The sequence below is a fragment of the Canis lupus genome, chromosome 15 (assembly GCF_011100685.1).
Source record: "Canis lupus familiaris isolate Mischka breed German Shepherd chromosome 15, alternate assembly UU_Cfam_GSD_1.0, whole genome shotgun sequence".
NCBI classification, from domain to species: domain Eukaryota; kingdom Metazoa; phylum Chordata; class Mammalia; order Carnivora; family Canidae; genus Canis; species Canis lupus.
Window position 1 is genome coordinate 27,076,866 of NC_049236.1, and position 14,941 is coordinate 27,091,806.

A 14,941-nucleotide genomic window follows, 5' to 3' on the forward strand; every position below is an offset into this window, starting at 1 on the left:
AATCTAGACCTAAGGTATCTAGAACATTAGCCCCTAGCCACATGTAGCTACCTGGTACTTTCTTTTTTTTTTTTTTTTAATTTTTTTATTTATTTATGATAGTCACAGAGAGAGAGAGAGAGGCAGAGCCACAGGCAGAGGGAGAAGCAGGCTCCATGCAGGGAGCCCGACGTGGGATTCGATCACGGGTCTCCAGGATCGCGCCCTGGGCCAAAGGCAGGCGCCAAACCGCTGCGCCACCCAGGGATCCCTACCTGGTACTTTCAATACAGTTAGTCTGAATTGAGAGATGATGTAAATATAAAATACACAGCAGATTTTAAACATTTAGTACGAAAAGAGAATGCAAAATTGCCCGATCATTTTATATTGATTATGTTAAACTAATAGTATTTTGCCCTAAATAAAAAGTATCATCAAAATACATATATTTTTTTAAGATGTGAGTACTGGAAATATTTGAAATTACATCGATATTGAATGTTCTATTTCTGCTGGATGGCACTGATCTGAAGGCTATTAGGTAGAGTGTTATAGATGCAGAGAATAATCGGTGAGATCGTAGATAAAAGATAGTGACCCCAGAAAACAGGGCACAAAAATGTTAATTTGTAAGAAAAGAAATAATTGATTCTGCTAACCGTAGAAAGTATTATGAAATAAAAAGGAAAATTAAGTGAGGCTGACAAAACATGAGAGACACCGAACTCTGGGAAATGAACAAGAGGTAGTGGAAGGGGAGGTGGGTGGGGGGTTGGGGTGACTGGGTGATAGGCACTGAGGGGGGCACTTGGCAGGATGAGCACTGGGTGTTATATGCTATATGTTGGCAAATTGAACTCCAATAAAAAAAAATTTTTAAAAATAAAAATAAAAAGGAAAATTAAATTGTGGTTCTAGACTCTAAAATGGTATAATTGAATTTAATTCCATTAAAATTAACATATATATATATATTTCATTTTGTTTGTATTTGTTTTTAATAAAAGCCCGTCTTATAACGTCAAGTAAACGTCTTTTATGTTACTGGTGGCAAGAAACAGAATTAGCACTCACCTTGTAGTCTATGTTATCTCAGACTTGACGTATGGATAGCTGTTAATTTTCAAATGGCATGATTTGAATGGACATAAATAAGGCCTTTTCATGGGAACAATGTTATATTTGGCATCTTACTGTATTATAAACCCAATTTTAATCTAATACACAAAACATGAAAACCACTAACAGTTGCATAACCGAATATGATTTATTTGAAAATAGCACATAGCATGTTTACAGCTTCTAAAAAGCATATAATCAACATGGGCTTTATGTGGTCCTGCCTGACCACCATTTTTCCTTCTCATCCAAATAGTATGCGGTTCACCTACTGTTCCTAGGAGCCAGAATTTTACCCAAGTCAAAAACTGAAGTGAAACATTTCATGTGACTAGTCATTTATGACATACCCCTGCCAGCACTTTAGAGCCAGAGCCCCCGCACCCCCCCCCCACCACCTCCACCTGCCTAGTAGGTCTGGAATGGCAACCTGGAGAGGGGATCATGAGAACTCCAGAGCTCAGGGAAGCAGAAGGCAGGGAGCAGCATGCTCTCGTGGAGCAGCAGGAGAGAGTGCCCCAACTGGAAAAGTCTGCTTAGCAGACTTTAGCTGTGCTGTGTTGAGAGTATGGGCCTCTCTGGTACTTGTCTGACATCTTTGTCTTCAGGCAGTAGCTGGCCAAGGTGCCAGGGAAGATCCCTTCTAGGGAGCCTTTGAGAAAAGTGAACTAATCCAATTAATATTACAACAGGTAAAGGGTTCCTTTTTATTTCAAGGTTGATTTTTACCATGACTGAGTGTAATCTTCGTAGCATCCTTACATTTTAGGTATTGGTATAACCACATCTCCAATGCAAAAGCAAAGGGGAGAAACCACTTCAAGCCTATGCTTTCTTTCTGGAAGCCTGAATGCATCTACCAGTGGTAACCAGGTGAGTAAATGTAAAACTTTTTTTTTTTTAAATGTCATTGGCATTTCCTAAAAATAATTTTCTCTTGCAAAAGCTGTAATAGAAGCTTCACGTATATATATATGTAAAAAATAGAAAGCTGTAATAGCTTTACATATATATATGTAAAAAAGTAAAGAGAATAATATAAAGTAAAAAAGTAAAGAGTATATATATATATATATATATATAGAGAGAGAGAGAGAGAGAGAGAGAGAGAGGGTTTTGTAATCTGTCCTATGTTCTAATCCTCACTCTGATGTGTCATCTTAGACAATTGCAAACTCTGTGAGCCTACTTGCTCACCATTAAATTAGGATTATAACTCCTATGGTGCTATGAGGTCAAGAGACCAAGTATATGAGGAGCCCCTGGCTCAGTACCTTATGTATCAGTGAGTATAAGCACTCTATAAATGACTTGGCAAAGAAAATCTTTCCAAACTCATCTTCCAAAATTAAGTCAAAAATTGGATCGATTCTGCATACCTTATTTAGCAAGTATTTCTATGAAATTATGGAAAATATTTTAAAAGATCTTCAAAACTGACTTCTCTAAATTTGACTCAGAATGACGGTAGAATTGAATGCTTCACATATACATACATATTGTAAAAAAAAAAAAAAACACATACATATTGAGCATCCTCCATTGAAAGTACACAGAATATTTTGGAAATGTAAAATGCATACATTTCTAATAGCATGTAGCTTGCTTTTCACATGGACAAGTAAAGCACATATTTCTATAGGTTAAAATGCCAGCACCAGAACTCAGTAGGCAGTGCTCTAAACTCCCAAATGGACCCATAAAATGTTTCTACTACCAGGTCCCAAAGTGGATGCCAGGTAATTAGCTAGACTGGTGCAGAGTCTCCACTTCTCTCATCCCCTCCCCTTCAAAGGGAAATATTGGCTCATTGTCTCTCTAGGGAGACAAAGAAAAGCATATCCATCCCATGATTTTATTCCTTTTTTTAAAAAGATTTTATTTATTTATTGAGAGAGAGAGAGAGAGAGAGAGGCAGGGGAGAAGCAGGCTCCTCACAGGGAGCCGGACATGGGACTTGATCCTGGGTCTCCAGGATCACACCCCCTGCTACAGGCAGCGCTAAACTGCTGCGTCATCGGGGCTGCCCCGATTTTATTCCTTTCTTAATCTTTATTCATTTTTTGATCAACAAGAAACTTTTTTTTAATCTTCATAAATATAGTCTAACTTTAAAAGATGAATGTTAGCCTAAATCCAATAAACACTAACAGGAACTTCTATTTTAGCATCCCAAAAGGGTTAGAAAATGTTTGGAGCATGGGAAGTATTAGTTTCAAATGAGAATAGACATGGAAAGGGTGTTTTCACATTCTATTTAATTGACCTCGAAAGATGAATTGATATTAAGGAAAGCATTTTAGGCAAATAAAATACCTGGACACAGCTAGCAGTGACATGTCCAGGGAATGGAGAGAAGAATCCAGAGACTGGATTATTGGACAGAACGGGCACAGCCTAAGGACGCCTGGGTGGCTCAGTGGTTGAGCGTCTGCCTTTGGCTCCAGGCATGATCCCGGGGTCCTGGGATTGAGTCCAGCATCAGGCTTCCCATGGGGAGCCTGCTTCTCTCTCTGCCTATGTCTCTGCCTCTCTCTCTATATATATATATATATCTCTCATGAATAAATAAAATCATAAATCAAACAAAACAAACAAACAAACAAACAAACAAAAAACAGAGCGAGCCTGGTGAGAGAGACAGAGAATTACTGGGAAATATAATTGGGAAGTAGGATTGGATAAAGTACTCTGAGATCTGTCCTGCCTACACCCTTTAGGCAGAAAACTGCTAGGTGATGGTTTTCAAAAATAAGAAGGCAATGCTATTATTACCAATAATTGCTGGCATAATCTCAAAATAAAAATGGACATGATCAGTGGGAAATTGAATTTGATTCAAATATGAAATAACAGGAAAATTACTCGCATCAAAGTCTGTTGAGAGTTGGTTTTACATATGCTGATATTCTCAAATTGAAGCTGCTTCCAAGTACAGACATGGGCTGAACTCTCTGTAAATGCTTCCCCTGCAAGGCCATGGATACAGACGGTGATACCCTAAACAAGCCGCTCTACTCCAGCAGAAGTGTTATGAAGCCTTCAGGAACATGATGCTGAGTCTTCTAAGTCTGATGGCTAGAAAAAGCTAGAATTTCTATAACTGGAATCTATTAGAATCAAAGGATTGTTAAGGCCTCTGTCTCAGTTGGCTTGGGTTGCTACAACAGGATACCATGGTGTGGGTGGCTTAAACAACGAGCATTTATTTCTCACAGTTCTGCAGTCTTCAATTCTGAGATCAGGGTGCCAACATGGTCAAGGGGCCTCTTCCTGGTTTACAGGTGGCCATATTCTTGCCATATTCTCTCATGGCAGGTGAGACCTCCCATCTCTTTATCCCTTTATAAGGGCGTGAATCTCCTCATGAAGCCTCCACTCTCATGACCAAAAGTATAACCCCAATCACCTCCCAAAGGCCCCACCTCTAAATACTATCACATTGGAGATTAGGGTTTGAACATATGAATTTCGAGAAGACACAAACGTTCAGTCCATAGTAGCCTTCTAGAAGCCATGTAGTTTATTTAATTGATAAGAATTGTATTTCTAAAAAATAATATGATCTTTTTTCAATAGATGGCTTTCAATGGGAGTATTTTAACAAGAGAAGCTGAGACTTAAATAAGTAACTGTATTTGTTTTAGGTTATACAGAATGATGGTTAGTAACAGGTCCCCAGCCTCCCAAGTCATAAAAATCTTGGAAAAACCTGTTAGAGGTAATAATACCTATGTTTACAACCTGACTGAATTATAGTTTGCAGCAAACACACTTACCTCAAACTAGTACACACATGTCAGGACATAGAATTCTCATGGAGATTCGTTTCTCAGGTGTGATCCTCTCTCCTCTTTCTTAAATTGTAATTATATATTTCATTTTCTTAATTTAAATAGTTGAATTTTCTTTTTTTAAAGTCACTTTTCATTCCATAGCACCACTTGTTTATTTTTTACTATGTCCATCATCTTTATTAAGTGCTTTCCCATTCTGAATTTTAAAAACCATAACAGTAAACACATAGTGCTCATAATATGGCCAGGCACTGTCCCTGAGTCTTCTACATGCCTGCATTCAGTCCTTTTATTTACTCTCATTTCTTGAGGTAGGCACTAGTCCTAGCCCCCTTTTATAGAAGATGATACTGAATCATAAATGGTTATGTACCTTCTCAGCACCACACAAGGGCCAGGTGGTCCAGGCGGACCCAAACCATTTGAGTCCCAACCTACTCCATATTTGCCTACACGAAAAAGATATGCACACATACGCTATTGCAGACGCTGTGTTACCAGCTACCCAAAGGTGCCACCAATAGGTAATTGGAAAAGTTATCTAAATAATAAAAATATAGGCAGGCCAGAAGGATACAATGATAGTTTGACAGACAACATTTGCTTTTAATTTCAGCTCCTAATTAAGGCAAAATATGGAAAAAGTTATTTTTTCCTTAGAGAAAATTAATCCTAATTTGGATATTAATAGTACAGTAATTTTTTGACGAAGGAAACTTCAGAGAGGTAATGCTATGGTAACTGTGAAGGACGCAGTCTGAAAGCTTTGATTTGCAAGAGATTTGTACAACACAGGCTTCCCTCTGTCAAATCCCTTGCCCAGAGCATGCAGCTTTGAGAATCAGCTCACTTTAGTCACAGAGAACTTTCAATGTTAAAACATTCTTTTTTTTAATACTAAAAAACCTGGTTTCTATCTGAAGCCAATCCATCTAGTTCCACCGCAGGGGCCACACTGAATAAACGTGATAGGTCTTTTGCATATCTTCTCTTAGCTAAAAATCATTAACTCCTTTAACCATTCTTTGCATGACAGCCTTTCCAAATCCTCTTTGACTCATCAACTGTATACTATAAAAGCTCAAAATGATCAATTTCTCTTGGTTGGTAAAAATAGTTTCCAGAGCACTTCTCAGTTCTCTAGATTTCTGCATAACACAGCATATAGTGAAGATTAATCTTTCTGGATGTATGATGCTTCAATTCTGCTAATGTAAGTGAAGTGTGTTTTAACTACCTTAGCAACTAAATCATGCTGTAGACTCAAAATATGCTCAGATCTTTATTGTATGGACCCTTATTAGCTTTGCTTCCCCTCTTCTGTATTTATTTTTAAATCTTCATTTGAAACTTCATATTTGTCTCCATTGGTTTAATTCCATCATTCCACTTTCTCCAAAAACACTTGCCTGCCAATTTTTCTTGTATTTGAAGTCTTTATCCCCCCTAAGAATAGCTACTCTATAAAACTTCTAAGTGCGATATCTGTATTTGAGATTCTGAAGAAAATATTGAACAGAATTAAGGTCCACCCTTAATAACATTTGAAGGAAATTTTTAAATAGTTTATAAGATTATAGTGTTTACTGCTGGAACTAAAAAAAGCTGCATGAGATACTTAGAGAAGCCCCTCCATCCTATACCATTTGCCTCAATTCTAACTCAGCAGTTAGAGATACCCAAAGAAGCTTTATTTTTTTCCCAAAGAAGCTTTAAATGAAACATTGCTCATAGATCTATTTTACTTCATGAAAAATAAAAACTGCACTGATAAAGTTTCTTTTATTAATTCTGTCAAGATCTGTACTTTTAAACTCTAAGCTAGTAATCAAAGTTGTATTAACTTTAGAATGCAGAATTAAAGGACATTCTTAAAATAGGATAATCAATTACTTAGATTTTGCTTAATTCAAGTATTAAACAGTCCTTAATGCAGCATATATGTGCTGCTGAAGGGAGCACCGAGTCTTAATGTGGCAAAAGGATGATTGCAAACCCCTTTGTCCAAAAGTAGCACATGTGAATCAAACATAGCACAGAAGAAATAATTTCATCAATGTAACCAGAAATGAACTTTATTGGAAATATTTGGATCCCTTAAAAGTAACTGCATTAAAGAGATTTCTTCTCAAATAAATTCTATTTTAAACGTGTGTGTGTGTGTGTGTATTTTGGTTTTGGTGTTGCACAAGTGGTTGAGATCTTGCAAAGAATCCAATTTCAATGAACTGGTGGAAGCCATCTTTCTTTCTTTCTTTTTTTTCTTTTTTCTTTTTCTTTTTGATAACCTGAAAAAAAAATGTTCCCTTAAGTATCTGAAAGGGTAGCACTGGATTTTAACTGCTTGTCATCCTTGAACTTTATGAATAAATTATGCAGCCGTGAGGTTCTGTGATCTAGGACGGCAAACTGCGAGGGCAGGAAAGTGTTTGATTGCACAAAGGTCCCTGTGATGTAGGGAAAGCGAGAAATGACGTAATCCGCGGAGGTCCCGGGATTCCTGTCCCGGCGACCCGCTGCCCTGGACGTGGGTCTTAAAACTCCAGCCACGGTGGGGCAATGCCTCGCGTCAGACAAGGTCTTGGCGCCTAGGCCGTTGCCCGCCGTTGGGTCTTCCCGCAGCCCGGCTCCCGCGCGGGGAGAGGCGGGGAGAGGCGGGCGGGGAGCGGGCGGCGGGGAGCGGGCGGGCAGCGGGCGGCGGGCGGCGGGCGGGGGGCAGGGGGCAGCGGGCGGGCGGGGAGCGGGCGGGCGGCGGGCAGGGGGCAGGGGCCAGCGGGCGTCCGGAGCGCGCGGGGCCTGCCGTGGCCGGGACCGCGCAGCCCGCGGGCGGTGATGCCGAGCGCCGAGCGCGGCTCGGGAACAGAAGGGGCCCTGTCCTCACCGGGGGACGGGGGCGGGATCCATTTGCCAATATCAATATTTGGATGGAAAGCTTAAAATACGTTGTTTTCCCAAGAGTTAGACTTTAAAGGAGGGAAAGCACCACGGGTGAAATATTAGCAGCAAATCGGTTAACCACCGGCCTCTCGCCGTCGTCGTGGAGGCTCGAGGTTCACGGGAGAAGCGACGCTGCGCCCTCTCGGCTCCGGGACTCCCAGGCCCGCTCCCCGGCGGCCACAGCGTCGTCCCGGGCCTGGCTGACCGCGCGGCCCCCAGGTCGCATCAGGCGGGGTCCCCCCCAGCCCCGAGGTCGCATCAGGCGGGTTCCCCCCCTCCAGCCCCGAGGTCGCATCAGGCGGGTTCCCCCCCGCCCCAGGTCACATCAGGTGGGGTCCCCACCCCCCAACCCCCCACCCCCGCCCCGAGGTCACATCAGGCGGGGGTCCCCCCTCCCCGCCCCAGGTCACATCAGGCGGGGTCCCCCTCCGCCCCGAGGTCACATCAGGCGGGGTCTCCCCTCCTCCCCGCCCCGAGGTCACATCAGGCGGGGTCCCCCTTCCCCCCCAGGTCACATCAGGCGGGGTCCCCCCTCCCCTCCAGGTCACATCAGGCGGGGTCCCCCCTCCCCTCCAGGTCACATCAGGTGGGGTCCCCACCCCCCAACCCCCCACCCCCGCCCCGAGGTCACATCAGGCGGGGTCCCCACTCCCCGCCCCAGGTCACATCAGGCGGGGTCCCCCCTCCGCCCCGAGGTCACATCAGGCGGGGTCCCCCCTCCCCTCTAGGTCACATCAGGCGGGGTCTCCCCTCTGCTACCCGAAGTCACACAGGCGGGGTCCTCCCCCAGCCCCGAGGTCACATCGGACGAGATTCCCCCCCCCCCGCCCCGAGGTCACATCAGGCGAGGTCCCCCCTCCGCCCCGAGGACACATCAGGCGGGGTCCCCCCGCCGCCCCGAGGTCACATCAGGCGGGGTCCCCCTTCCGCCCTGAGGACACATCAGGCGGGGTCCCCCCTCCGCCCCGCGGTCACATCAGGCGGGGTCCCCCCTCCCCTCCAGGTCACATCAGGCGGGGTCCCCCCTCTGCTACCCGAGGTCACATCAGGCGGGGTCCCCCTTCCGCCCTGAGGACACATCAGGCGGGGTCCCCCCTCCGCCCCGAGGTCACATCAGGCGGGGTCTCCCCTCCTCCCCGCCCCGAGGTCACATCAGGCGGGGTCCCCCTTCCGCCCTGAGGACACATCAGGCGGGGTCCCCCTTCCCCCCAGGTCACATCAGGCGGGGTCCCCCTTCCCCCCAGGTCACATCAGGCGGGGTCCCCCTCCCCTCCAGGTCACATCAGGCGGGGTCTCCCCTCCTCCCCGCCCCAGGTCACATCAGGCGGGGTCCCCCCTCCGCCCCGAGGTCACATCAGGCGGGGTCCCCCTTCCCCCTCAGGTCACATCAGGCGGGGTCCCCCCTCCCCTCCAGGTCACATCAGGCGGGGTCTCCCCTCTGCTACCCGAGGTCACATCAGGCGGGGTCCCCCTTCCCCCCCAGGTCACATCAGGCGGGGTCCCCCCTCCCCTCCAGGTCACATCAGGCGGGGTCCCCCCTCCCCTCCAGGTCACATCAGGCGGGGTCTCCCCTCTGCTACCCGAGGTCACATCAGGCGGGGTCCTCCCCCAGCCCCGAGGTCACATCGGACGAGATTTCCCCCCCCCCCCCCGCCCCGAGGACACATCAGGCGGGGTCCCCCCGCCGCCCCGAGGTCCATCGGACGGGGTCTCCCCTCCCCCCGCCCGCAGCCCCCGACGGCGACCCCCGCCCACGGAGGCGCCCCGACTCCCCTCCCGGACTCCGCTCCCGGGGTGGGGGGGCGACCCGCGAGCCCCCCCTCCCCCCCACCCCCGGGCACCCGGTCCCGGAAATCTGCTTGCGGGCCCTTCGCCAGGGAAACGGCCCTCGGCTGGACTCGGCAGGACTCGGCAGGACGGCGGCGGGAACCGCGGGGCTGGGGCGCGGAGGGGAGGCGAGGGCGCACCTGGGGTCCCCCGTCCGCTGGGGGCCGCGCGGGCTCTCCGGGAGAGCGGGGCGCCCGCCGGCGGTCGGGACGCGTTCGGGTTTCCTCCGCTCCGTCCAGCTTCTGAAGCGCGAGGCTTACGGGACTGCGGCTCGCGGCGGTGCCTTCCCAGCGCGCCGCTCGGGTCCCCGCAAACCCTGGGGCCTCGCCCGGAGCCGCGGGCGGGGGGGGGGGGGCGTGGAGGCCCAGGCGGGGCCAGGCCCCGGGGTCGCTGCTTTAGTTCTTTGGATCTTGGCCCTGACTCCGTCCATGGCTTCAGGACCGCGGACTCCCACACTTAGGTTGTCTAATTCCGGCGCCGAGGAGAACCACCCGCCCTGCTATTTTGCCTCTGTCTATACTGAGACATTCTCTGAGTTTTCACCTGAAACGTGAACACAATGCGCGGGTGGGTGGGTGTGCACAACCTGCTAGAAGAGGAGCAGCCCTGCCTTTCCGACTCAGCCACAGGGGGCACTTGACCGCCAGCCCTGGGTGTTAGCCTACATGTTGGCAAATCGAACTCCAATTTAAAAAATATACAAAAAAAAAAAAAAAAAAAAAAAGACTTAGCTACATGATCAGCCGGGGGGGAGAATCTAAAAATACCCATGGATAGAACTTTAAACAATTATCTCATAATAGTGGAAGACATGCTACAGGTAAATGGTTAATTGCGAGTAAAATCTGAGTTTATGAATGAACTCCAGCTTTATGTCATCATAAACTTTTTAAAGGTGTACGCGTCATAGATCTTTATTTTTATTTTTTTAAAAAGACTTTATTTACTTATTCATGAGAGATACACAGAGAGAGGCAGAGACACAGGCAGAGGGAGAGCAGGCTCCCTGCAGGGAGCCCCATGCGGGGACTGATCCCGGGACTCCAGGATCCCGCCCTGGGCCAAGGCAGGCACTGAACCACTGAGCCACCCAGGGATCCCCATAGATCTTACTTTAATGATTCTGTATTTCACCTAAAACTCCTGAAGCAATGACGACAGCCATCGCGAGTAACAGAGGTGACTAGGTTATCGCGGTTGAATTAATGAGTTTTTGTATTTGTAAAACGCACTTCTGTAGTAGATGTAAACGACATCATAGTAAATGTAAACTATGACGTATGTTAGATAAGGCCACATATTTCCACGGGAGGGAAAAAAATGCTCTTAGATTTTTAGATTTAATTTGGAGCCTTTAGGAGAACAGAAGTCAAATCCACTTCTCTAGTTAAGAAGAGGGCAACTATGTGAAAAACTCTGAAACAACTTGAAATTCAAAGGCAAGCATAGCTCTTTGAGGAATCATGCGAGTTTCTGAACGACCATGATATTTAGTATTACTAGTGAAATTGCAGGTAAATTTAATCTATCGTAGATGAGAGCTTTGTAACAGGACCCTTGACAGACAGGATGGATTAAAATTCGAGTAACTGTTTTTTAAAATTGAAATACAGAAGCCTCAAAAACCTGACAGCCATACATGAGCCTGTAGGTGTGTTTTCTTGAGTCTATGACGATGCATTGGGACATGTATGTAAAAGAAACACTTAAAGAGTTCTTCGTGTGTGTGTGTGTATATTTTTATTTGGGGGGAACCTCTTGAGCTGCTTGGATGCAAAATGTATTTCTGGATCTGTTATGTCTGTGGAGCTGTGGGAAGGCTGCAGGGGAAGCCAGCGAAGAGAAACAGCAGCGGAGCGCACACACGAGCATGAGGCCACCTGGCTTCTTGCCATCCTACATGACATCCAATTATTCGAGTACTTTTTCATGAGAGTTTTCCCTCCACCCAGCCTTTCCTCCCCTCTCTGGACCCCTGCTTTTCTGCATTTGGCATAGGTCATCTGATTCCGCCCGCGTTTTTTCCTCGCTGTACTTAGTAATGTGTCTCAAACTCTCACCACAGAAAAGAAAGTGCTGAGACTCAAGTCCTTGCAATACTATCTTGACATTCCCGCTCTTATTCTAGAAGTGTGACTTCTCCTTCAAGAAGCTGGGAAGGAAAGGAACTAGAGTGGTCCAACACATGGCTTCAACGGCTGCTTTGATGTATGAACTCAAAATATATTTCATTTCCCAGAATATATTCTCATGGGGGAGGGGAACATTAAATGCAGCTTTTTCGACCATGAGAATTTTATATATATAATATATATTAATAATTAATATTTATATCAATTATTTTATATATTATATATGTATATATAATTATATATTATATTAATAAAATTTATATCAGTTATTTTACATATATTATATAATATATAATATGTATATACGTGTATAATATGCAGAATATATATATATATATATATATATAAAGTATGTCAGGCTGAGAGCCAATCTCTTGGCTTATCTGAATTTACAAGTGTGTGTCCCTGTCTGGGGGAGTCAAATAGTCACCTCCGTGGGCTTCTCAACCAGTTTTAGTTTATCCAGTTACTTTAATTCTAGGCTCTAACGGGAGTTAAGTAAAGAACATTTTAAAAACAACCCATCCCAAATTACTGTTTGCCAACTGTCGTCAGTTGGCACCTGACGACAACAGCAACAACCACAGACTGATTGCAGGAATGTTAGATGTAACTTCAAATCCGAGCATCATCATCCGAGTCACTTCTTCACCATACAGTGCCCCCCCCCCGCCATCCCCCCCCTCCCCCGGTTGCAAGTGAGGTGCCAGAGGAAGGAGGAGAGAACCAAGTTCACAAAGAGGCTGAGACTTGAATCCACTGGGCGCTCACCACCCTTTTGCTTTCGGGACTAGGGCACTAGGGCGCATTCCTTACTGACACCCCTCCCCACCCACCAGGCACTTCATCCCCATCAAAGCCAAGTGAGGACACATGTGTGTCTTCACAGCACCCAGAGACCTGAAGGTGCTGGGATCCTAAGATGTCCCAAATTTTGCGAGGCTTTAAAAGAAACTTGCCCCCCCCCCCTCCCTGCCCCTCTCCTACCACCTCTCAGCGCCCTTCCAGCACCTCTCGCAAGCCCTGATGCCCCCTGAGAAGGTTCAGGTTTGAGGGAAGCAGAGGAGAAAAGGAGGCCCCGCAGCTTTATTCCGGGTGGATTTCTTGACCGACGGGAAAGATGGGGAGCAGGATCTCGAGTTTAGAACCCAGGCTCAAAGTCTAGAAAGAGATCAACAGCATCCTCCAAAGACAAAATAGGAAGATGGAGCAGAGAAGGGAGGGAGCGGTAGCCTGGGGGCCACGACGGACTGAACCTGCTGAGATAAAATCTCAGTTAGACCCTGACTTAACAAACTGGGTCTTACTTGCCAGCGGATGGTTCCTCCGAACCCTGACCCCTGGGGCCCTGGCCGGGCTGACTGGTTGGAACTGGAGAGGGTTGGGACGAGGAAGGAAGGTTAGAGGAGGTTTTAAAAGCCTACGGAGGAGGGAAGAGCTATGCCAGGTTTGGGTAGAAAGTATTTATCCAAGTGCTACGGTCAATTTCCAAGAAAGTTATCCTCAAAAACATCAAGGAAGAAAAAGCCCAGGTAGGTCTCACCGAAGGCGAGATAGCCTCCAATCCGATTTGGTCTCTCTTCTTGCGACTTCCAGAAATCATGTAATTGGTATTATTTTAACGAGGCTTATTTTAAGCGTGTTATCAAAGCTCCCATGGTGGGAGCTGTGTCATTACCCTAAACTCCATCTCAGCCTCTCCACATCTATTTAATACAGCTTTTGGCAACCAGACACCCAACTTCTTGCCAAAAACTGCGGATTAAGCATTCGTTATGGGAGTTTGCCATTAGCTGTTCCCTCTGTTAGGGGCACAAGCGGTTACGTGTCCCCAAACACACAGCCTTCCCGTGAAATAGATCTGCGTTTGCAGGAGGCTCCGGGGATGTGAAAGGTGGCTGGTGACACCTTGCACCCACCCATCCCTCCAACCACCACCACCACCAAAACTGGGTTTGGGTGTGGGGCAGGGCCGGTTTACCAGGCGGCTGGGCTGCCGGGCTCCCCCGTAGTTTTTCCTCCCTGAGCTGGCCCTTCCGCGGTGGACAAGTACTCCGGAGCTGGCTTCATATGTCTTTCATTTAAGCTACATCGCATGTTTTTCAGGAAATTTAGGGTTCTTAAGACGCATATTTATAAACAGGCTGACAGCGCGGTACCTCGTAACTGAGCTCAGAGCTAGGGGTTGTTCGCGTATCTCCGAGGCCGCGAGGCGTCATTCTTGCTGCTGAGAAATGTTTAAAATCCTATTCAATGGCCATCTCTCTCCCCCTCCTTGTTTACTACACAAAGTCAGTCTTGCAGATTATCTCTGAAGGTAAGGGGGGGGGGGGGGGAGAGCACAAGACCGTCAGGCAGCGTAGAGATGGGGATGGGGATGGGGATGGGCCGGCTAAGTGGCCCCCGGCTTTCCGGCAGGGGCGGCGCGGGCACCCGCCCGGAGGTGCCCTGCAAGGCGTGGGGGCTCCTCGGCCTTGAGCGGGGTCCGCACGCCGGGGGTGCGCCCCGCACCCCCTCCAGCCGACGACGCCAGGGCGGGCCCCGCGTCTCCGTGGAGTCTGGCTCCGTCCTCGGGGCGCAGTCCCCCGGGGGGACCTTGTGCCCTGACCGCGCCCCCCGGGACGGCTCAGGTCGCGCTCCCGCCGCCCCGCCGGGCTGGGAGGTGCAGGGCGCGCGCTGCGGAAGCGCAGTGGGTGCAGGAACGGGGTCAGCTCCCCGGGAGCCGAGCGCGCGCTCGAGGCCCCAGCCCGTCGGGGAGGCGTCCCGGGGCGCCAGGGCTCCCGCCGCCCGGCCCCGGGGTTCGCGGCCCGCCCAGCAGCCCAGAGGGGCGCCGCGCTGCGCTGCGCTGCGGGGCGGTTCCTCCGAGGCTGCGGGCGGGGGGTGGTCCCCGGGGCATCTGGGGGCGGCCGAGGGGGCTTCAGGCTGGGGGGGGGCCGGGGCGCCCGCCGGAGCCGGGCCCGGCCTCCCCGCTCTCGGAGCCTCCGCTGCCCCGCGTGCCCGAGGCGCGCTGCGAAGGCCGTCGGGGACCCTGGCACAGAGTCCGCCGGGGGGAGGGGGGCTGCCGGCCGTGGTCCCCAGACCGTGCGAGCTTCGCAGCAAGCCCGCCAGGTCCGGAGCCCGCTGCGAACGGCTGCTCCGGGCGCCCGG

General features: G+C 48.5%; 1 protein-coding gene across 1 annotated transcript in view; it reads left to right on the top strand.

Moving 5' to 3' along the window:
- Positions 1–4,968, top strand: part of LRRIQ1 (leucine rich repeats and IQ motif containing 1) — a 214,825-nt gene extending 209,857 nt beyond the window's left edge. The window contains exons 29-30 of the mRNA XM_038558577.1: positions 1,871–1,974; positions 4,024–4,968. Of these exons, the coding sequence (XP_038414505.1) occupies positions 1,871–1,974; positions 4,024–4,050 (131 nt within the window). The 3' untranslated portion in view covers positions 4,051–4,968. The remainder of the gene's footprint in view (positions 1–1,870; positions 1,975–4,023) is intronic.
- The last annotated feature ends 9,973 nt before the right edge of the window (positions 4,969–14,941 follow it).